This window comes from Gavia stellata, chromosome Z (assembly GCF_030936135.1).
Source record: "Gavia stellata isolate bGavSte3 chromosome Z, bGavSte3.hap2, whole genome shotgun sequence".
Lineage (NCBI taxonomy): Eukaryota > Metazoa > Chordata > Aves > Gaviiformes > Gaviidae > Gavia > Gavia stellata.
In genome coordinates, this window is record NC_082637.1 from 82,353,604 (window position 1) to 82,378,710 (window position 25,107).

At 40.6% G+C, this 25,107-nt stretch overlaps 1 protein-coding gene across 1 annotated transcript; it reads right to left on the bottom strand.

Moving 5' to 3' along the window:
- Positions 1-1,976: 1,976 nt before the first annotated feature.
- TMEM167A (transmembrane protein 167A) lies at positions 1,977-24,163 on the bottom strand. The gene is made up of 4 exons (XM_059833987.1): positions 24,127-24,163; positions 11,440-11,549; positions 5,942-5,976; positions 1,977-2,574 (listed from the first exon to the last, which is right to left on the bottom strand). Exons 1-4 carry the CDS (start codon positions 24,127-24,129, stop codon positions 2,507-2,509), a joined length of 216 nt encoding a protein of 71 aa, XP_059689970.1. The 5' UTR covers positions 24,130-24,163; the 3' UTR covers positions 1,977-2,506.
- Positions 24,164-25,107: the final 944 nt, after the last annotated feature.

The window sequence follows — 25,107 nt, forward strand, 5'->3', positions numbered from 1 at the left end:
TGAGATAATACAAAGGTAATAACTAATAATCACTTTCTTTCTAAATGCAGAGTAATTTGGATTTATGAAACAAGTTTTTGAAACAAGAATGACAACAGTTACGTATCTCTCAGTGTGTTTTATTGCCAACTTAGCTCATTCATTGTACTTCCAGAAGGCTGACTTTGTCCTGTTCAGGAGCCTGCTGGACAGAGTCCCTTGGGACTCTGAAGGGCAAGGGAGTCCAGGACGGCTGGACACTCTTCAGGAAGGAAGTCATAAAGCCGCAGGAGCAGGCCATCCCCATGTGCTGGAAAATGAGCCGGCAGGGAAGAAGACCGGCCTGGCTGAACAGAGAGCTTTGGGTGGAACTCCAGAAAAAGAAGAGAGTTTAAAACCTTTGGAAGAAGGGGCAGGCAACGCAGGAGGACTACAAGGATGTTGTGAGGATTTGCAGGGAGAAAACTGGAAGGGCCAAAGCCAACTAGAACTTAACCTGGTGACAGCCATAAAAGACAACAAAAAATGTTTCTATAAATAGATTAGTGACAAAAGGAGGGCTAAGGAGAATCTTCATCCTTAACTGGACGTGGGGGAAACATAGTGATAAAAGATTAGGAAAAGTCTGAGGTACTTAATGCCTTCTTTGCCTCAGTCTTTAATAGTAAGACCAGTTGTCCTCTGGGTACCCAGCCCCCTGAGCTGGAAGGTAGGGATTGCGAGCAGAATGAAGCCCCCACAGTCCAAGGGGAAATGGTCAGCGACCTGCTACACCACTGAGACACCCACAAGTCTATGGGGCCAGATGGGATCCACCCAAGGGTGCTGAGGGAACTGGTGGAAGTGTCCACCAAGCCACGTTCCATCATCTACCAGCAGTCCTGGCTAACTGGGGAGGTCCCAGCAGACTGGAGGTTACAAAATGTGATGCCCGTCTTCAAGAAGGGCCGGAAGGAGGATCCAGGGAACTACAGGCCTGTCAGCCTGACCTCGGTGCCAGGGAAGATTATGGAGCAGATCTTCTTGAGTGCCATCACATGGCAGGTACAGGACAACCAGGCGATCAGGCCCAGTCAGCATGGGTTTATGAAAGGCAGGTCCTGCCTGACTAACCTGATCTCCTTCCATGACAAGGTGACCTGCTTAGTGGATGACGGAAAGGCTGTCGATGTTGTCTACCTAGACTTTAGAAAAACCTTTGACACTGTTTCCCACAGCATTCTCCTGGAGAAACTGGCTGCCCATGGCTTGGAGGGGCGTACACTTCGCTGGGTAAAAAACTGGCTGGATGGCCGAGCCCAAAGGGTTGTGGTGAATGGAGTGAAATCCAGTTGGCGGCCGGTCACAAATAGTGTCCCCCAGGGCTCAGTTTTGGGGCCGGTCTTGTTTAGTATCTTTATCAACAAACTGGAGGAGGGGATCAAGTGCTCCCTCAGCAAGTTTGCAGATGACACCAAGTTGGGAGGGAGTGTTGATCTGCTGGAGGGTAGGAAGGCTCTGCAGAGGGATCTGGACAGGCTGGATCGATGGGCTGAGGCCAATTGTATGAGGTTCAACAAGGCCAAGTGCCGGGTCCTGCACTTGGGTCACAACAACCCCATGCAACGCTACAGGCGTGGGGACGAGTGGCTGGAAAGCTGCTTGGCGGAAAATACCCTGGGAGTATTGATCGACAGCCGGCTGAAGATGAGCCAGCAGTGTGCCCAGGTGGCCAAGAAGGCCAACGGTATTACATGCAAAAACAGCAGCAGAGCCTTTAGAATCTTTTTGTCACAATATTGAAAAAAGTTTGGGAATGATTTACGTGAGACCTAGATCTAAAAATGAATACATATGATATTTTACACAGAGCAGTCCAGGTTCTCAAATCCCACATCTTTGCCTTCTCAGCAGCTAGTCAGACATCATTACAATTACGGTCCCTGCCTTTATTCATATCTTAACAATAAAAATGTTGACAGATTATTTGAGGAATTACAAGTTCAGAAAACAAAAGCTGAATGTAACTTAGGCCAGAGTTTATATTTTTAGTTTGCGAGTATAGCTATCACAAAATGACAGGAATTGTTCAGACAGTAAGAACTGAAAATACTTTTGTAATAATATCCTAGAGTCACAACGTTCTTTATTCTTGTAAGAGTGGTCTTACTGCTATTGCTAGATTTATAATTTTTAAGTTTCATTAAATAGGTCTATCAAACAAAAAATTAAAAGCCTTTTCAACAGCATGGTGTAAAAAAAGCTCCCCTGAATCTCAGATATACAACAGACACCCTTTCAAGAGTTACACAAGGAGTGTCAGTACTGAATTGACATTAATAAGTACATGTCATGTGGAGTTAATTACATTATGATCACTAATACTGTACACGATGGTCCAATTGCAGGAGCGGGGGTGTCCACTAAGATACAGGCTAGCCAACATGCAAGAGGAGACTTGATGACACTTCCTCATCTTTTCCTGCCAGAAATTCTTCCATGCTTTGCTGTTTGGTAGTAGGGTGTAGGTGACACTCTCCAGTTGCTATTATACAAACAGAATGCTGAAGGCCATCATGACACAGCACACAGCCACGTAGGGGCTCTTCCGTTCACCTGAGGGGAGGGAAAAAACCCAAACCAAACAAATATTCAGGCATGACTAAACAGATCTAGGCTGCTTCTAGCCTAACATGGTAATTATCCCATTGTACATGCAAATTAATATTCAACACTTCTAGCTGGAGCAATGTTACTACAACTAAAGTTGTGTACTGAGGAAGAACATGCATGAGAGCGGGAAAACTAATATGTAGGATAGGATATATTGCTACAGAAAAGCAGAGTTGAAGCTATTTGCTTTAAGCAAAGTTCAATGCAAGGCCTTCTTTCTTTCTATAAACCATCTTTTCTGAGATGCGGTTTCCAGGAAAACATTAAAAAAAAAAATAAGGAATATATTGCTGCTATCTCTTAGTGCCAAGGAGAGTCAGGAGGCAGGCATCGGAAAGCTGATCAAGACACCAAATCTTTTACTGGCTCTGTTCCCAGTTCTGCCTAAGGGCTATCACTGCTCAAAAGCTGTTCCGTGTCAGCTGAGGTGTACCTTGATGCTGTCTGGCCATGACAGCTGCTACATGCAGTGTGCATCTTCTATGCGTGGTATCATGTAGGAACCAGTGAACTGGCTGGGGAGCCCACAGCTGCCTAGACACGGCCAGATGCCTGTCTTTTTTCTTTGCTAGAGAGACATAACGTATTTAGCATGTGGAGAGGGTCTGGCCCACAGATTTTCAGGTTAGTGATAAAAATGGTCAACAGATTACAGAAGTTGCACAGACACGTCTATTTCTGACTCTTTCCAACTAGTGTTACAGTTTTCCAGGGCACACCATGGATGAAAGTTAAGTTTACACCATTAACAGACTTGTACTTGGTGGCAAAGGCAATCGAGAAAGATCTATTCCCATCCATTCGGTCCAGAACAAAATGTTAGAAAGATCCCTTGTTCAACAAATAAACTGTGAAAAAAATTCATCTTAGGTAGGGAACTGTTCAGGGGAATATTAGCAATGTTAATCAGACTGCGACCTATTTACATGAGCACTTCCTCCATTTAGCCAGGCGTTTTTACCATTCTACTTAAGGACTACTCTTCCTGAATCCACTGACTTCTCTCTGGTACTTCCAGCCTACAAAACTGTTAGGAAGTGTTAACGCAGCAATGACTCTTTAAAGTGAGAAAATTCCTGTTTTTAAGCATTGAGAAGCATAAAGACAGAGCTGGAGCTGTTTGCTTTAAACAAAGTTCAATTTCCTTTTGCTGTGCAAGGTCTTTTGCCTTACCATAAACCACCTTTTCTGATACGCAGTTTTCAGAGAAACATTAAAGAAAAAAAATCTGCCAAGGCTCCCAAGTCTAGCATTAAGGTGTAATCCTCAGAAAAAAGGTCTCTTTTACCAGCAGGACCTTCAAATACAGGAGGAACAAACTTTCCACAGCAAAAGAAAAATAAAATAGTTGTAGTGACACCTCCCAGAAGCAGGAGTGCCTGCCACAGTGACATTACAAGATGTTGTCATGATCTGGCATACATTTAATTAAACTTCAAATAACTGAATGAATTAATGTCTGCAGCTTCACATCTGTTTAAAATAAATTTTTGAGGAAGTCCACCTCCTACAGTTTAGAGTATTACAATTTTCATATGGGTTATACTTTCCTGCTCTTAATTTTCTTAAAAGAGAAATCACCATGTGGCAGGATTAAACATCATTTTGCACAACTTTGTAAATATGTAACCACTTGTTGGTTATTAAAATCTTATGCACATGTGAAAAGGTTGTTTAAACATACTGGGCAAGTTAAATGTAAAGGAAGCCAGTAGGCATTTTCATTTTTAAAAGCCTACACTTTTTACATCCCTTTGTGATTAACAGAAATAATATGATAGGAAGCGTCTTCAAAGCTCATTTCCCATACTGAGGATATGGTACTGTTATGTAAGGAAATGTACAGGAGGAACGTTAAGATGCTACCTCCTCATCTATCAGTTTGAAAGAAAGTCAAATTGGACCACTCCAGATGTAAGTTAAAAAGAAATCAGTGTTTTACATGAAAAAGAGAAGAGGAAGCAGTTCAGTATAGGGCAAAAGAGTGCATGCATTACCTTGGATGCAACAAATGCAAACATGTTAATGTTACTGTATGATGGGAAAGCAAGACCACATTCCAGATGAACTGCAGTCCTTAACTTCTATCACGTTGATAGGGACCTCATAAAACCTCTTGTGCATCTTTTAAATAATTTTTTTTAGCTGTTTGCTGTGCATAGCTAATAGAAAAAATATGCTTGCACTTAATTAACTAAAAAGAAGATGGTAAGGTAAGGTAAGGTAAGGTAGGGTGTGCTCTTCAACCTTGAACAAACCTTAATGCAGCTGAATTTTTACATTTGTTTTTGCTGGTATAGCTCAAAATTCATTTCTGACAGCTGCCACCTTGCCAGTATCTTTCAATTACTATACTAAAATTGGTTCTGCTATGTCTATTATCTAAATAGCACAATATCTGCAATCATTTTAACAACACGTCTTCACAAAAAACTGGGGTTTGCGTCAATGCTTTTTGACATACTGAAAAATGTATGTCATGCCCCTTTCAAAGCCTGAGAATGCAGAACAGGGAACCATACATTTTTCCTTTAGGTTCAATGACAAGTAGGAAGATCTAGAATTACAAGTTCAATGTTTCTGCTCTGCATTAAAAATGTAATTTGAAGAACACTGTTTTGATGATGGATTTGTAATTTTTGAAAAATCTTGGATATACCTTAATGCTAAGACTGAACTTCTGTTGCATATTCCCATTTCCTTCTCAAAATAAATTCAGAATAAGGATTAAAATAAATATAAGTATCAATGTTATGGGAAAATGTCTAAAATCAGATAGAGCTAATCAGCCTCCATATCAATGCCACTTGACACCAACAGCTTTGTGTAATTCAAAAGTACACAGAAGCTAATTAAAGAGAGAAAAAAGACATTTGTAATTAAATAGAACTTTACTGCTTTATGAATTCCATGTTGGTTTATTACTGTAAGGTAAATATCTGGGTTTTGTCAGTAGTCCATTAGAATTTCAAACAGACAGCAGTTTATAAGGAATCACTGATTTCTTTCTATGTTAACAAGAAGTATGCCCTTGGTTATTTCACACAGCAAAAAGTGCAAAAAATTTTAGCAAATGTAACACCTCATGTATGAACTGACATTAGAAAATGCAGGCTTCCATGATGCTAAGTAAGATAGCCATACCCTGCCCATCCCCCCTTCACTGTATTTAATGGAGGTAAAACCTGCATTTTTTAAGATGATGTATGAGTATGGGTTTCATTGCTACATGGAGACATTAGCCTAATAAATAATGCATGCTCTAGAAAAAGCACTGGTCTTAAAAGATTTCAAAGAAAAAAAATATTACCAATCCTGGCGCATTTCCAGAATATTCCCAATAGTCTGTGAAGATAAAATCAGTTCATTAGGCTCTTGGTTTAATAAAATAATTTAAGTCAACTGCTAAAACAATCCAAATAAACCATACTTTGCCAACTTGACACTATTCTCGACATCAGAAAACACCAGATACCTGTACAGAGGGGTACAGGCTACGAACTAAACAAGTGGCAAAGTTCTTTCTAAGTCTAGCAAGGTTTTTTGCATGCAAGAAAAACAAAGATGCATTTACTCAGTCTGTGTTCCAAATCTAAAGATTTCATCAGAATTCTACGTTATACATTAAAGTACCCAGACAGAAAATTATGTAAAGAAAAAAACACAGAACTAGAGAAATAGTGGAATAGGAAATACCAACAGGCCTCCATGTCACTGTATATGGGAAACTTTCTATGTTAAGATTTTGAAGCAAGTTTTCCTGCATGTATGAGAGGTGATAAACCTGAGTACTTTAAATTTAATGCTTTGTAGTGTCTCTTTTGTATTTTCCTTAGTGATAGTAGATAAAAATGCCTCTTCTAGCAGCGCACGCTCATAGGTGTAATCTGATATAGAATACTTGCATTGAAGTAAATAACAAAACAATTCTTCAGGTTTGATTTTGCTCTTTTACCAAGGTTTACCAGGCTCATGTCTCTCTAATGCTGCTTGCTCAGGATGTTAATTCTCACAAGTGAAATAACAAAGGAGAAAAGCAGGATTCAACTATTCAGAGCACATCTGAAGGGATGTAAAAGCACATACGCCACAAATTTATAATTTCTCTGTGTAACCAAAATAATCTTATACTGACTGCTCAAGAGGAAGAAGAGTAGAGACTGCTTTAGAATCTGAGGAGGAAGAGGGGAAGAAATACTGAAGCGTCCTGAACTAGAAGCCAGCTTTCAGCCTTTCAAATTTTGGTCAAAACTGTGTCGAAAGCTTGTCTACAGGAAGGTTTCCTTCGTAGTATGACTGGTTGCAATGCAGTAAAAGTATCTGGATTCAACTACATTGTCTATTTATAGATTTATGGACTAAAAAAACCTTAATTATTTTTCTTCCTTCTCCTGATATATTTATCAGCAGTAACATCAGTCTACATTATTTGTGGGGTTGTATCTACTACCTGCTGTGATGGCAGTTCTCCAACCGCTTTCCCACAGTGCTCTGAACCCATACCCACAACGGTTTATCTGTCTTCCCCCTTTCTTGGGCTCTAGCAATTGCCTATTTTTTTCCTGCTTAAATGCAGACAGGTAGTTTTGGGCCACTTCCTCCTGCATACTTCAGCAGTCAACATCTCCTGCACATTTCAAAAAAGAATTTCTGCACCACTTTGTATTTTATGGCCAATTTTATGGTCCTAGTTTACTTCAGCATCAATCCCTCTTTCCTTTTAGCAGCTTCCCCTTTATTTCTGAAACAAAGGTCTGGTGTCGGGCAGGTGAGAAGCAAGTGTTCCAAGAGGCAGCAAGTGGCTGAGGTTTTCAAAGTTAAATGCTTTTTGACCGATGTACCTCTTGCTCACCAATATATTGCAAACAGCATTCTAGCATTTTCATTTTTAGGAAATACGTTTTTTCATTTGTGCTTTAGATTGTTTTACCTCAAGCCAGAAGTATTTCTGTATAGTCAAAGCTAATTTTTTCTGCTTTTATATAGCTCCACAAGCAGAAGTAATAATCCCTGCATGTAGACCATCACACTTTCCCAGACTAAGAGGTCACACAATAAAATAACCTGAAGACATCTCTGTGCTTTTTGAAGATGCATGCAGGTGAAAAGGCATTCATGTGTAAATCTTATAAAGCAAAATAGACAGACCCATAGTACTGTGTGGATGGTGCTTAAGACTCTTGAAACTGTTGTTACTCTCTGTAAAATTAAGATTTACAGATTGCATGCTGCAAAACCAACACAAAAACTTCCACAGATCAGCATCTCATGTTGCCAGCTCTCAAAAACCTGCCCAGGAACTCAAAGAAATACATTACTGTCCTTTTCATATGCTTATTTCACGAATCTTACCTGGGAAAAAGAGTATTAACTCCTTCAGGCAGTCTATATATCTGTTGAATTTGCCTTACAATCTCAGCAAGGGTATTTCTTTGCTGTCTCAGGGTTTTTTGACCGTGTGTAACAATTTAAAGTTATAACTGAAGTACTGTACGTCGCTTCTAGCCCTAGAAAACCCCCTTCTTAGTGAAAATATGTATTTTCCTTTCTGATGTGGGAGGTATAAAACAGAATATAGGTTTCATCAGCTTAAAATTGCCACTGACATGAGGACTGTCAAGTCTTCCAACAGATGACAACAGCACCTTTTTAAAAGGCTTGTGCTGCTATTGGAACAGCCCAGTATACTGTTTGTCCACATAGTTTGCTGCTGAGCAAAAGCAAATTGAAATCTGGACCTTCTAAACAGCTATAATCACAGCCTCTGGATGAACTGGGGAGCTCACATTGGAAGAAAAGCCTGTGCAGGCCTTCTGCTCTCCTGAATTTTTCCATTACTGTTCATCTCAGGTTCACAACACGCACCTCTTCAAGTCAAAACCTGTTTGACTATTACAGAAACAATGATACCTTGAATGAATCTGCTCCAAAATAATTCCTCCTGAAGCAACTACTCAAAGTAATTGCACTGCTCCTAATTCTCCCCTTCATGTTCATCTTCGTCCTTGTTTTGATGCAGGTGAAACGTGTCAGTCTGGCTTGCGTACCTACTGTTTTCTGGCAGCCACAAGTCAAATGTGCATGAGCTGCTGCGTATTCCTGGCTTTCATTGACAACATGAAAATCACTGATCATGAAAGTGATATTGGTTATCTGGAGAAACGCCACGCCCCCCCAAATGGAGCCCAGTAAGACGAGAAAGGGTTAGTGGGGCTTTAGACTTTGGCTGCTAGACTGAGAATGCTGCAAAATGCAGCTGCCATGTGTTTACCAGGACAACGCCACTGCAGGAGGGAGTGTGAGAGATACCCCACTGCAATGCTTATGGTAAGCCAAAGGAAATCTCTGCTGCATATAAGCTAACACATCTTTCTGGTTAGCAGGGAGGAGAGAATTATGTTGTGGTACGCATTCTCCTCTAGTTAGCATGAAACAGTAAATCTCCACTTGCTTTCCCAACCTTAAATGCTATTGCTCAGGACAAAGCACATGGAAACACTCAAGATGCATCAGGGAAAATGAAGGTTTAAAATTCTGTTTGGCTTGGTAGGAAAAGACACATTTTGGCAGATGTCGACGGCATGAAATACAGTGTTATGAGGATGGGTGACATCACTTTGCAACACAGTCTCTCAACCAACAGAAACATGTTTCTTTACTTACTATCAACAGATTTAAATCTTCACCAAAGTTACCACTCACTTAGTCAGAAATATAGTGAATAACTATCAACATTTCTCCTCTCTGTCACTTCAATATTTTATTGCTACTTTTTTATGCTATTAGTTTGGAGCGGGAATAATGAGGTAAGATCATCTCTGTGGTAAAACAAAGTATCACTAGAATTTATTTTATCTAGTATGTCTAGACACTTCCATTTGAGCATGGAATATGTTAGTGAAGAGGGACAGGGGTTTAACAGCATATGAGCTCCATGTAAGCATCTACCATTCAGGAAACAAATTTCATTGCTTCCAGGCCAACGTTTCATTCTCCAGTACAAAGTAGTATACATACGTATATATAAAACAAAAATAAAATAGTATTTTCAACATCTATGTAAATACAAAGCTACAGATCAAACGCCCAACTCCTCCACTGTGTCAGCACCCTTTGAAAACATTTTATGAAGAGAGTTCCATTGTAGTCCAGACAGATTTGCCTCAAGAATAAACAGAGTAGCTCCAGATTAAAGGAAATACTCCTTGCCAAGAACAGCACTAAAATTTTAATCAGTAAAATAAATATTCTAACTTCTTACTGTGTATACCTGACTGACTATTGTGTTATCTTCCACTAGCAGACACCCAATTTTCCCCCCTCCCCAGTCCTTCATGAAGTCATCCTTTCTTTCCATCTTTACTTTTATCAAAAGAAATCTCTCATGTCAGTGGCAACCTCACAGCCCCATATGAAAGGACACAAGCATTCTCATGTTAGAACTCCAAATCAAAAAGAAACTAGTGTACTCTGGGTATCTTGCATTGCTAAAAGAAAACTTGTGTGCTAAAAGAGCAATTCCAGAGGTTAATTACAACAAAGGTTTTCAGAAGACAAGGTTCTTGGTGACAAGAGTCTACTTAAAACTTGAACCTTTTTCTGAAAATTAAATGCAGAAGTGACAGAAGATACTTCGGGGAAAAAAACTTTTTCTTTAACAGCAACTGATCTAATGGAAAAAGCGGACAAGTCAAACACCCAGCACTCAAAAGCCTGTCTGTTTTTTCCAGCTAGAACATTACCAGCTAGAATTACCTCCTACTTCTGTAAAACTTACCTCCTTTGTATTAACCTTAGGTGACAGTATTACTGAAATACTACGGGCAGCCTCAGTGGTTTCTAGGCCAAAATTGCTCAGTTGTTACTTTAAAACCACAGCATTTAAATCACAGTTCTGCATATTGCACCCAACATCCAGGCACATTCTTTGTAGCACAAAGAAAACTGGTAAGCCAAAAGGTGAATGGGTATTAACAGCACAAGTGAGGCACAGATTTGGCTCTGTGGCTGTCCCCATTTCCCACCACCCCAAAGACTGTGCTCCTGAGCAGGGTGAAGAACTGTTTTGCAGCAGTACTGGCCCTGCAACATTAAGCACATTCCAGGAGAACAGGCAACACAAAGGAGAAAAACATTGGTCACCTAGGAACATGTGCTTTAGGAATAAAAGTGAGAGATGCAGCTACAGTGACGAAAAGACAAAAAAAAAAAAGGTTAGGTTTTGTAAAAATTTCAAAAACTTCTCAACAAATTCCTTAAAGAATACAAAAAATGATTTAAGGAGACGACAGATAAGGATAGTGTTGCTTATTTTAAGTAGTTTGAATTTTTTTGGTTACAGACTATTGCTGAAACTGTGTTTCAAACTCATACTTCCAAAACATCTATTTTGAAAACAAACAAAAAGACAGCTTCTGCTGTTGATGTTTTTTATCCAGCTTAAGAATAAAAAATAAATTATTACAGCAATAGCTGCATGTAGAAAAATGCTTTCTTTCTGTCACTCATGTCTGTATCTTTAATAAGCATCTAATGAGAAATTTGCAAGTCTAGACAATAACTAATAAAGCAATATTAGCTGGCTTTGTTAGTTAATAAATTCTTACTAAAAAACCTGCAACTAAGAGCTTGCAAATACCTTATTGCCTTCTATTGTAAGGTATAAAATGAAGATTTTTATCTTTAAAGAGGAGAGAAATTTTTCAGAATAGGATTTGTATTACCACACATTAGAAGATACTAACAGTAAAAAAAGAAGCTGTTAAAACCAAACAGCTTGTGTATTTTTAAAATGATTGGACTACATACCCAGTTTTATTACTGTCCAGTAAGCTGGGAGCCAAGGATCTGATGTAGGCACAGGTACATATGAGCAGCAAGATTACAGTCAGTAGACTCTGAAAGTTGAAGATGGCAGACTACGGAAGAAAATCAGAAAAGAAAAATTACATCTCTGCAGTATAAAACTTTCTTTACTGCATAAGCTGGGGAAAATAAGTGATCCCCTACACAATACCCATTAAATACAAAACTGAAACCTACAATGCCAGCCAGCCATAAACTCTTTTAACAGCCCGTTGCACACAATGGTGGAAGAACAGAGTTTTCCCTTCTCAATCCATCCCAAGAAGGCTAAAGAAATAGCTGGCAAAATGGTAACCTTACAGTTTTGCTCCCAGGCACCTGTTCCAAAGCCAGTTTGTGGAAACCCATTAGCAGCAGGCTATGAGTTACAGAAAACAGATGTTCCCTTTCGGCCAAGAATACGTGTAACTGCGGTTTGCATCAATAGAATATGGTGGTGGTGGTGAAGGTGGAGGTGAAGAGTATTTGACAACTAAACCAGCAGCAGCCAAGACAGAGAATAACAAGAAATATGCAGGAGGATTGTTAATACACTGCTTTATGAAGACTACACCCAAAATTCAACAAATTTATAGAAATATATACAATTAAACCCACCAGAACTATGAAAAGAAAACTGATTTAATTTTATTTTCAAATAATGTTTGATTTTAAATTTAAAAGCATGTTTGCAACAAATACATTTTTTTAGAAGTGGTAATTGTATGGAAAATGCTGGACAAATGAAGGAATTGCCTTAGGACAGAGAACTAAAAATCTATAGTTTGATAGTCAAACTAATCTGCCTACTGGCAATAAGAAGAAACTATTAATGAGAAACTGCTACAATATCTGGCTATTTGCTAAAGTTTAAAATATCAGTAAGTGCATCTCACAAGCATTTTTTTTTTTTAACGGAAGTCTGAGCCTTGTGTAGCTAACATGTTCTTTAACTAAGAAGCAACTGTCATTGCTTATGTAAAGCAATCTTTTCCAGAAGTATAAACATTATGGGGGGAGAGAAGGTACCCATTTAAGGACTGCTATAACTCCACAGCCAAGTACAAAATCTTGAAGAAAGATGGCTGATGCTGATTTCCAGCAAGTGCCACATAACCATTCCAATAAACAATACACTAGCAACATTTTATTTTATTTTCCAATAGGTTCACGGGAATTTTTAGTAGAAATATTTGCCTACTAGTCCTTGTGGTTTGTAGCTTCTAATAATTAGTCCCAAATCTGAGACTTAGATTCTTCCTGCAGTGTGAAAATAATCCAGCTGCATGAAGCACGGCGCTGTAGTTTTATCGGTTTGGGTTTTTTTTAACTCAGCATGTTGCAACTGACATTTTGGTCAACCTAACAGCACCAGGTAGTACACTAGGCAATTACTTATGTCACAAAGCCTTATCTTCTCTTTGCTCAGCTACCCTCATTTGCAAATCCTATTTAGTTGGAACTCCAAAAACAATGGAAAAACAAATACAATAAATTCACTCTTCGTTTTGGAGTTCTGACAAATTTGTGTCTAAATACCTCATATTTTTTCGTACTGCTCAACCCAGAAGGCTGAGCAGTAGTATTTAATTAAGTGTAAATACTTAGCACTTATGAAGGGATATTACATTGCAGTTTCCTTCTTCAAGCAGAACTCAGTGGGATTTAAGAGCACATCAGAGCTCCTATTTCCACAGCCCGAGGCACATCTCTGTTGATCTATGTGCACTTTCTTCCTATGTCACCAAATTCTAATGTTTTGAAGCTCCGATAATGAAATTTCTCTAAATAGTTAAGGCGAATTATAAAAGAAAATCACAATAGTTCAGTTCCATATTGCACTAATAGCAAATCAAGAGAGAAAAACGAGACCCTCTAGTAGAAGCAAAGCCATTGGAACATCCATGACCCTTCTGATACTGAGATCTAAAACCTCGTAATAAAAAAAAAAAATCCTTAGCTTCCATAGAAGTCTCCATGAATTATATGAAGCAATACCAGAACATGCATACAGCTGCCAGCCTGAATGCATGCGTTAGACAAGGCTAGATACACAAACTACTTTAAATGCCTAAGTTAACGGGGTCCAACAGGCCACCCATGGATGGGGAGCTACCCATTAAGAAGGAATGGCATAGAGCGGCTCAAGGAACAAGTGAACAATTCTGCCTCTGCAGCCTGTATGAGAGATTTCAGCATCCTGGAGGGTATGCCCTCAAAGGCAGCATTAGCCGTTGGAGTGGGTGTGCTACTCTCCCGTTTACTTCTGAAGCAGGAGCCCTCTTGCCACAGGAGCAAACTTCCCAAGCCAGTTCCCACATTCCTCATACCCCTTCCATGACAATAGTCTGAGATACAAAAAAGGGACAGGGTGAGAATGCGGTTATTAGGATGCAGAGAGAAGGCAGGCAGTGGAGAAAGGTAAAGAGTAAGTGGCAACTACACGCAGCAGCTGACATGCAGGAAGGTTTCTGCGGTGAGTGAGAACATGGAGAGGGGACATGACACGAGTGGAGCAGTGATCCAACACCCAAAGCCAGCCCTCAGGTCCTCAAGGTGAGGCTACCTGCTTTTCTCCCGAGGCACAGCATTTGCCAAATCATGTTTAGTTTAGCATTTTAGCTTAGCTAGCTGGGTCATTATTTCTGTTCTACTGTGTCGCAAATAATGGACAGATTATTCACAAAGGACAAAACACTGCCCATCATTATCTGTAGACTCTTGCCTCTGTACTAGTCACAAGCTTTTGCCAACTTCAGAAACCAGGAAAACTCTCAATTCCCCCCGCAGAGACAACTCTTACGACCTACGAGAGGCAGTGTCTCCTGGCTCCTGTGGGTCTAGGAACGCGACGGGGCCGAATCCAGGAGTGGCTGCCTCTCAGCGAAGCCAGATACTCCCTATCAACTGATTAATTTGATCAGTCCTCCGGGAGAGACAGCTGCTCTCGACATCTCACAGTGCAGTGCCTGCCAGAGCTTGGTTCCCATGAATTCCTGCAAGCTTTCTCCTGCAGCTGCTTCCCAAGGAGGCTGGTGGTATCGGGTACTTCAACATACAAAAATGGCAGAAGGGCACACTTGCTTCCTCTTAAGCAGGAATTGTAAATGTATACTCATGAAATGTGTTATTAGTCAATCAATAGGGGCAGCATATAATTGTTCTTTGTTGGGCTCTTAATGTGTTTCTCCAGATATGCAGCGTAGGGCATCGCTGTAATTACAGACACGATTCCACTGAAATGTGCTCTGAATTACACATTTATCTATATAGTCACTTTAAAAGGACAGACACGCATATTTTAAAATTTGTTTACAATTTTAAACTGGAAATGAAAATTTATTTTGAAGTAGATGGCTTCACATTTCACATCTGAAGTAATTCTTATGGCCCAGCTGAATTTACAGAAAAGGGCAATTTACATCCAGCTGCTTGAACTGATGCAATTAAAAGCTGTTATAAGAATCATGCATTACTCGGAATCCTTTTACAAAACACTGCATTCACATACCAAGCTATTTGGAAAATGTTGTAATGCAGGTGGGTTGCAGTTCATTTGGTTAAACTGAGTTCCTCTGATCCAAAAGTAATTCATTGGAGTTTTTCAAACGCGTTGACTGGTTTAACGTAGATCCTGTGAACCTAATTCCCATTATAAAGACATTTCAGCACATGAAGAAATTGATGTTATCTTTTAGACTGTGTCCACATGCTGGTGAAAAGACAACTAACTTCCCCAGACTCAGACTGCAACTACAGAAAAGAATCAGCACTGGTATTTTACTCTTGTTTTAGATGGTGCAAGCTCAGGCTTTAATTATATATGCTGAAATTTTCTACATCTGCATTTGGCACATTTCTGACACGGTGGAAACACCTTAGTAGTTACATTCTGTGTTACTTAGGTAATTATACTTTTCCCCCCCCTCCCTCTCCTGTGTGCTGTCTCCAGGTAGTTGTGGAGCACTATCACATCACCCGCAGCACTAAGGAGGTATTGTATCCAGCAGAACTTGCAAGAGCAAGTTTTTTCATAGGTCTTTAGTAATTCAAGACCACGGATTTTTGCTTTGAGAGCTACACACCCAAAGGCTCTTTTAAATGCTTCCCAAAATTAGACCTTAAAAAAAAGCCTCAATATTATTTACCTGATCATATCGTATCTTAGTAAAAATAATTCCATATAATACACCATAGAAATAAAGAATGAATACTCTTTAAAGTTTTCTTGTGTTCAGATTAGCAGTGGTGGTATATGTTAGAAATACTCATGCGAATATATGGTAGTTAGAAGACTAACTTTACAGCTAGAGACATCTGAATGCATTCCCATCCCAGTCCTCATCTGAACAGCGTAGCTGTCAGCACAGAGGACACTGGGGCAAAACAGGGAATTATAAGGAATTATAAGGAAAGAAACAGTCTCCAGTTGCCTCTGGAAGATACCATCTGCTACAACACAGGAGCAGAAGATAGTGCAACAGCTCCTTTTTCTGGGGTGAGGAGAGAGGGAAGGAAGATCTTGCAGATGGAGTAAAAAGAAATCTATGGAATAGTACGTGGTAATAAAAGTTCAATATACTCAAGTATAAACTAAAGTTTAATATACTTTAGTAAGTGTTGATTTAGAGTGAAAAATTTCCTATGTGGCTGAGAAAGGGAATCTTGGTGTGCAATAACATTTGCACAACCCCTGTCAACCTGATTATAGACAATGTTGTCACTCCTGCAATTTAGTCAGCATTAAATTTTCTACACATGGAGAGAAGAAAAAAAAAAAAAGAGGCAGCTCAGAGTTCTGGTTATCAACTCTTGCACTTTATAAGAGTATTTAATTCAATGTGCTGAAAGGTAGGGCACACTCAGATGATTGCCTAACTTCTAGTGATCACTGGGAAATGTGTTTTCAGCCTCAGCAGACATAGCCATAACAGGTACACTGATCCTAAACTTTTTTCTACAGTGAAAATAACAGCCATAGCCAAGACTTTGTACTGTATCTATTGCTGTACTTTTTATTCGCTCCATCACTCCTACATTCTCTGATTCAGATACTGTTTTGTTCCATGTGTTTGCAGACAGCGCCACAGAATTATGAACCACTTAGTGATGCAACCCTTGGGTAGCACTATAATAAATTACATTGTAAGTTTTGATGCAACTAGATGTGTCATGGAAGGACTCGCTGAATTTACCTTTGCGTCATATGCTTTCATTTAAAATAAACCACCTGATACCACAGTTCTAGGGGAAAAAAAAACATACAGGAGGAGAGCATAAACCCAATACTGTTGTCCCTCCAGGTTGGTAAAAAGCCTAAACCAAAAGCTCTCCCAGTTTATCTCAACAGACTTGACACTGAAACCAAAGCTTAATCTTCCCTAGACTTCCAGCTTTTCCAAAATGATTACTCCATCTCTGATTGCAGCGTGACCATGATTTCATCTGTGTGTGCAATAAAAACAGAGGCCATTGTAGCACCAGCAAGTTGTTAAACTTTGCCCCATGGTTACTATTACAATAATCAATTTATGCGGGCAAACACAGATAAATTATTGGAATATTCTAAAGAAGTGATAGCCGCATTAGTATAATATGCTGCAGAATACAGAGTCTTTCTAAAACAGTTTTATTTTCTTTTATCCTCCTCAATACTATAAAATTGATGGATGATTATGTTCTCTAGAACCAAAGAAACAAATGCTGACATCCAATCGGTTAGCTGCCTTTCTCATAACAAAGTGTGAGCAAGAGCTTACACTGTAGTTAAACTGTGGTTAAGCAAGAGCTGATAAAAATGTAAAAGCCTACATTAAAATAGTAATGTATACTTCAAACCCCATCATAGAAATTTGAAATCAATCTATATGAAATTTTAATGAAGAAGTCCTTAAAAAGCCGAAAGAGAAAATGCTTATTATCTAAGGTTTCCATGAGGTACTGCAATTCTTATTTCCCCAGTCTAAATCTAATTGTTAGGAGTATAATATTGAAAAAAATAATAGGAAATAAAATATGTCGTACTCCCAACCTGAAGGTCAAAGCAATTGCTAAAAGTTCACTAAAACATGCACATAATTACATTATTTTCTAACCTGTTCCGAAACAATTTGTTTTCCCACTGCTGCCAAATGTAATCTCATAAAAATGAATGGAAAATAAGCATTTGTAAAAGTGGCATGCTAATTAGAACTAGAGGAAAAATACAAAACTTGCAAATCAGTTAAGTTTGAAGTGATTATTGGCAAAACTACAGTGAAGAACTAAGCAAGAGGTGTTTAGACAAAACTGGTTTGTGCTTAGTAAGTATGCAAATACCATCCAGTTAGCAGTTACTGGTTGCTCCAGCATGAATAGGGTTTTCTACTTTAAGTTTACTGCACATTCACCCCAGTATTTAGTTTCCCAGGAATTTAAGTAAAATATTTAATGCTCATTCACATTTCTGTCTAAAATATTCAAAGTTCTGTCTAAAATATGTATTTTTGCATTCATAAAGTTTAGGCTAAGGCTCAATTAAAGGAATAGGGGATCTTTCCTCTAGATACTTGTTGAAGAATGTTGTTAATTAAAATGGCAAGTACAGCACATAGGAACTAACACGTATGCTTTCCAGTCAACTGAAGACTAACACATCTGTTTAAAACATAATCAATCTCTTTAAACAATTAGACGATGAATTAACAGATGGAAACAGTTGTCCTCTCCTGCAAAAGCTCTCTTGACTTTAACACACTTAGTTTTTTACCGCAGTTCAAATCCACAGACCAACACTGAAATGACACCTCATGGTGATAATGTTGACATTCCATGCTCACTTGAATCCCTTCTTCTTTGCCCCAATACCTAGACAACAGTTCCAAAATCGAACTTTGGGTGTAACCAGCTGGCAGATGCAGCATTTCACCAAAAGATCTTACAATAAAAAACAAAGTGAAAGTTAGAATATTAAGCTTTTTTATCAGGGTTACTGTAACACATAGGTGTGTATGTCCATATATTTACTCAACAAACACAGACTTATGTTAGATGTGGCAGTAAAAGCTTAAGATATCTTTTCCTCCACGTCTTCTTTGCAGATTATATAGTTTGCAATTTTACAGAGATTTTTTTTCTCCACTCTCTTTCCCCATTACATAACAGGAATAATTTCTATACTCCTCTTTTTACGATGCTGAAGTATTTTCTTCAGAGTAACAGGGGACCTAATGGTAACTTTTGGAACTATAAACAGAGTAGGTGATATTCAGCTATTGCCACAGAGCTCTCTAAAAGGACATAAATCTTGATTTGTAGCTCATTCGTCTCTCCTGCCTTAAAAATCTGTATGTTAGAGATTTGTAGCATGTGGTCAAACAGAAGAACAACAATTATCCATGTAAAGAAAACGACATCTTCTCCCATAATGATTATGTTCTGGCTTCTGTTGCTGTTCATCGAAGTGTATATGGCTAATTATAAACTTGTACTATCCACGTGCTTTTGATAACTGGGCAGCACAGTTTCTGTCAAATAATCTAACTCTTCCTCCTGAAGTTGCACACCACAACTTAGTCTGTTTACCTCAAATTTACCAGAGAATCTTAAGAAACAGTAAAAACTGTGTGTGTGAATGGAAGAGGTAAGAGTCACTCTACCATGCCAGCATATTTTGAATCAGATGACATCCTTACTCTAATAAAAGCAGTGTGCAAAAACCATGAGTTTGTAACAGAAGGTACTACAGGAATTTGAAGATGGACATGGAATAAAGTCAAAGTTCTCAAAAAAGAAGATATTGAAATATTTTTTGCTTTGTCATATTGAATATTTTGACATTTGTGATACAGCTGACATTCCATCTGCCCTTGTCTGATAAATTTAAGAAAATAATGTTACGGTGAAAGTTCTACTATCACACCAAACTCACAAGCAAGAATCAAAAACTAATTAGAGATTGGCTCCATAGCACAACAGGAAAAAACCCACATGCCTTCTATTTCTCTGAATGTCTCTTATCCCCACAGAAAGCCTATGCAATTCAAACCCTGAACATCCTTACAATAAGCCTAAGAAGTTGCTGCACGCAGTAAAGGGATAGTATGTTCCTTCTGTTTTCAAGGCTGAACAAAAAGCTTATCTTTGAATTTACATTGGTCAAGAAATAATGAAAAGCTCTGCTAAGTCTTGGATGCTCCGTGGTGCTGGGCAACCTCTGCAGGTCTCTTGTTTGGCAGAGTTCAGCTGCATGGTTTGGATTCTTAACATCTGTAAGACAGGTAACATTTTTAGCAAGATGGCAGCTGTTTCCACCTTCTTTCCCTGGTTACAAAGTTGAAACTGAAAACTTCTGGTGAGTTTGAACACCAAGCTTTGTGCATCAGCAGAAAAATGTATTCAATACTGCAGCTGTTGCAGTGAATGTGCATGGTGTCTCATGCTGCAGCCAATCAAAGAAATTAAATTGTCACATTGACTATTTAATGGCAACACTGTTTTTTGTTCAACTTACGAGTTTGGATCATGACTGGAAAATCTACAGCGGATAATCAGCTCATTATTAATTTCAAATGGCCTGCAGAAAAAATGTGATCCCTTCTTCTCATGCTATACCTGAATAAAATTAAGATGTTTAACAGTAGACAGAATGCCAAAGATGTTTAGTAAGAACTGCTTGTCACTCAGCAAAGAAATAGTTTCTCACAACTGGACTGTTCATTGCTGGACTGTTCAGGTATGTGATAAAATTTGTAGAAGTAGACTCACTACATCCTACTCTTCCCAAATCAGATCAAGAGCTGCATCTCACAATGGCAGAAGAAATAGCTTCCTCTGTTCTATAATCACCGAAGCAAAATATCAATGATGTATTTTCACATCTTCTTGTAAACTGACACAATAGTATCTGTACTTCAGATTTCAAGTAGTTACTCACAACATCCCTACTCCACAGTGCCATTACTATTAACAAGTGCAGTTACAGATGGTATGAGATTTACTAAGCAGCAATACTAGCGTAGTAAACAACATACTACACTGTCCCTACCTAGCCACACTGCATCTCCTATTTCTCTCTTCCTCTCTCCACCTCAATTCTCTGACAAGCTTGTTATTCTGATGGGAGGAAAGGTGTCCCGAGAGCAGATCCTTCTTGCTTTCTCCTCAATCAGCAGTGTTTGCTCCTACTGCTAGGGGCATGCCAGAGCTGCCATGGGGGTCAAGAAGTATCGAGTACAGGGATGCGAGTCAGTTGTTGCACGGTTGGTGGCAAAGGAGGTCCTAGCACCTTCCTGCATTACAGCTTTGGTGTAGGAGTAAAATCCTCAGATTCCCAGCAAAATCAGATTAGCTGGGTAGGAAAGGCTTTATCAGATGAAAAATTTGTTACTGCAGCTGTAACCACCTGAAATTCTAATTGCTTCTTATTCAAAAAATTCAGTGCCTGATGGCATTATAAAACTGACATGCAAAAAGTTGTCCATCATTATTGTAAAATAAATTCACAATACAAAGACACCTTAAGACTGTAAGATGAACTAGGAGATGTTTTTAATCCTATCTACCTTTAGGCCATGATAAAAACAGAGCTATCAGCAAATTTGAATCAGGATTGATTCCTCCTTGTAACTCTGAATAAGCCAAAGACAAAATTTTGCACTTGAAGACTCCTGAAAGCTGTTTTTGCAGAACAGTGTCTCAGATTGTGGTATGTTTATATCCGAGAGCTTGGTTTGGATCAATATTTACTAATGAATGTTTTTACAGTTGGTTATATGAGCAATCCCCCTTCCTTCTATAAACACCATTCTAAGACAGCAACAAAGATTGTGACAGAAATGTTTGTCCTTATGGTAAGCTCCCAAATCAATTTTTCAGCAGTACTGTAGAGCTCAAGGTCAGTCTTAACCAGAGGGTGAAGGGAAAGAAGCCATCTTCATGAAGTTTTCTGCAATTCTTTATTTTCTTCATCACCAAATTGCACTTACAGACACAAAATTTATCTATTAAGATGTTTTTTGTACGTGTATTCATGTTTGGCTGCGATTGCACATTTTTGCTACAAAGGAAAGTGAGGACCACCCTTCAGCAGGTGAGAGGCTCATCATTAATTTTAATGTTACTTTAGGCTTCTTCCCTTTTTCCCACCAAACCACATCTGTGTGGCAAATTTTTCAACCCCACTAGGAAAAGTTTGGTGAGTTTTCAAATACAAAATTTCAAAAGTTGACAGGATAAACTGACACAATGATTTGTGGACATCACTGAACAATACATATTCTCCTTCTAAATAAATTAAGCAGCTGTGTCATGATACTGCATCTCCTCTGTTTCCAGTAACTTTTTAATCCATTGAGTGGCTTCTACCTGCTTTCAAAGTTGGTTTAAGTTAAAATTGTATTTTTTTTTCTACCCACTGGCAGTAAACAGGAAAATAATAAACACAAGTTGTGCTTTCACATAAAGGAGAAGACAGGTAGAAGCCAGCTTATATATATTGTTTGGCAGCAGCTGGCTGTTCACCCAGCCCAAGTTTTGACTTACTTAGTAAGGATGTGGTAAGGAAACCTGGGAGACAATGGGATGGAAAGTTCCAAAGGATAAAGTCCTTTGGAAATTATGCTTCAAAAATGATGCTATTCACAAGGCTACTGGCTTGCCACAGTTGCAGCTCATTTTCTTTGGAGAAAGAGAACGAATTGGAGGTGTAGTTCTACTCTCTTCCATTTGACAATACACAGACAGCAGCTGTTTCCCATCTCACAGTCAAGTGTGAGCTCAGAAGAAAGTGTCATTCACTACCGGTCATGACTGCTAATCCCACAAGACAACAACTTTTTTTCTAAAGAGCCATGACACCAGAGGCAGCACAAAGTCCTGGATATGCCATGAGGGTTATTATTTTCCCTGAGGAAATTCAAACACCACAAGACTGGGGAATCTTATTTTCACCTCCTTTGACATAAAATCACGAGAAAAATCTCATTAATAGATTCCATCTTACTTCAGGTTCCTTGAAGCAGACAGAGTAAACACTAGCAAGCAACATTGACAAGTGGAGAAAAAAATTCTCACAAGATCTCGTATGCTTGCCATAATCTTTTTGCTAGATAAGTGCTAAACTGAGCAACGTAAATGTCTCACTGATCATCAAGGTTCTCTTGCCTTTTTTGTACAATCTCAAATCCTTTTAAGTGCTACGAAGAACAGTAAGGTGATATTATACTTCAATAGTATCTAGCTTTCCAATGCACTCGTTAGATCTACCTTTCCAATGCACTGGTTAGAGGTGAGGTATTAATTTCTCTTTCGTCTCTTGTTTTCTGTGCATTTTAGATCCTCTGAGATAATCTATGCCTCTTATCATGAAACCCCTTTGTTCACTGCTTGAAGCCACAGATTAGAACAGGTTCATCTAAAAGATCTGCCAAGGAATGCTCAGGTGAGCAACTTCCAGCAATTTCCTGCTGGTGACAAGATCTGGAGCCTAGGAGCTTTTTTGAACTGAACCATAAGAAAGTTCAAGAGATATTAATCTTTTAATAAATATGTGGGAAGTACAAAAAGATTTAGTGGAAGTTGCACAGTATCATCACTGGTGATGGATAACCTGTCAAGGTCAGGCTGGATGGGGCTTTGAGCAACCTGATCTAGTGGAAGGTGTCCCTCCCCATGGCAATGGGGGTGTGGACTAGGTGATCTTTAAAGGCCCCTTCCAAGCCAAACCATTCTGTGATTCTAAGAAAAAATTTGAGAATGCTTATCTTAAAATAACTCTGTATTGAAGTAAAAGTTATGTACAAATGTTTATTTGCACAGGGAAACCTTCTCTTCTCTTGGTTATTCCTTTGTTTTTCCTTTTAATTTTAAAAACATGTATCTGCACTGCTCACATAAAGATCTTTGCCTTAGCTGAGAAAGATTATTTCACAGCACATCTTTAACCCTAACCCAAATATAAATCTGTCATTTATATGCTCTGTGCATAGAATGAAAAAAAGGCAGAAACCATATAAAACATAACTGGCAATGCTAATAAGCCTCTAGGTCAGCTCTACACACACCATTTATACTTTTCATTAGCAAACCAACCTAGGCCTCTGACGCTATTCCTAAAAAACGAGAACAGCGGTCAATGTCAGGATTCAGCTTACTGCTCAAGAAACAAGACATCAAACACCACACCCATTAAATGAGAAGGTCAGAAGAGACAGAAATACTGCCCTGACAGACAATGCACCGCAGGTCAGAGCAAGGACTACTGCCTCAAGGAGAACCCGGCACTAAGCCGGTACAGGCGGAAAACGGTGTCAGGCTGGGGGCCGGAAGGGCACCAAGGGGGCGCAGGCACGACCAGTTTGCGTTACTGCTAGGCCAACTGCTAAGCCAGGCTTTAGGGTGGAACTGGAACAGCTCCGTTCCCGCGGGCTCGCTACCCCGCGGCGGCGCGAAGGCCTCAGGCCTCGGCCTGTGAGGGGGTTCAAAGGCCCGGCTGGGATGGGATGGGATGTGAGGGGCCTCTGGGGCGCCACCGGGCCCGGGAAGCGTCGCTCGGCAGAGACGCGGCTGGCCGGGCGGCGCGGAGGCCGGCAGTGCCGGTGGGCCAGGGCCGGTCCCGCAGCGACCCCGGAGCGGAGCAGGCGCCCCCCGCCCGCCCAGCCGCCCTGCGCTTACCATGGCGACCCGCTCGCGGCCACATCACACTTCCGGCGGGCGGGGGCGGGGCGGAAGCGCGCCCACGGGGCGCCCCCTCCTTCAAGGGCACGGGCGGGGCCACTGCCGGGATTGGCAGCTGCCGATGTGAGGGACCGCGATTGGCAGGAGAGGCCGGAGGAAGGCGGGACGGAAGGGCGAGCGCGATCTTCATTGGCTGCCGCGCGGCCGCCGGGAGCGCGGCCTTTTCGGGCAGGCGGAAGCGGCGGGCGGCGGTGTGGGAGCAGGAGGAGGAGGTAGGTCGGGGCGCCCCGCCCCCTCCACCGTGAAGGCGGCGGCCGCCGGTGGGGCCGGGGCGAGCGAGACCGTCAACTACCGCCGGGGCGAACGGGCCCGTCCCCTTAGCTGACCTGATATCAGCCCCAGCCTCTCGGAGCGGGCGGCGGGGCCCGGCCCTGCTTCTCCCGGGTACTTACCGGGCACAGTGTCGCCGCTGCCAGGCCCCGAGCAGCGCGGCCGCTCGGTCCTCGCCTGTCGGCGAAAAGTGTTTTTTGTTTTTGTTGTCTTTTTAATTCGTGCTGTCGCTTTCCTGCGGGTGACGCGCGGGGTCCTGTGTCCCGCGCCTCCCGCCCGGCCCCGGCCGCGGTTTGCCTGCGGGCAGGGTGCGGGCCGGTTGTCTGAGGTGGGGCGGGGGGTGCCGCTGGGCACGGCGGCGGGGCCGCGGCCCTGTCTCCGGGCACCGCTCAGGCCCCCGGTCCCTGCGGGCGGGGGTGAGCCGCTTGCTAGTGAAACGTAAAGAACATAAGGAACGCCTTAATGAGGCTATTTTTTAATAAGTTACTTTTAATGGTAAACCCAGGGTCCTGTTCTTCCGTAGGGAAAATCCAGACTGGTTTCCCTTCGGGAGGTAGTTGAGGAGAGGGAGTAGGGCAAGCAGAGTCTGGTCTTTCTGCTCCAGTCTGGTCATGTGTATTGTTGCTCTTGTTTTGCATTCTCTCCTTG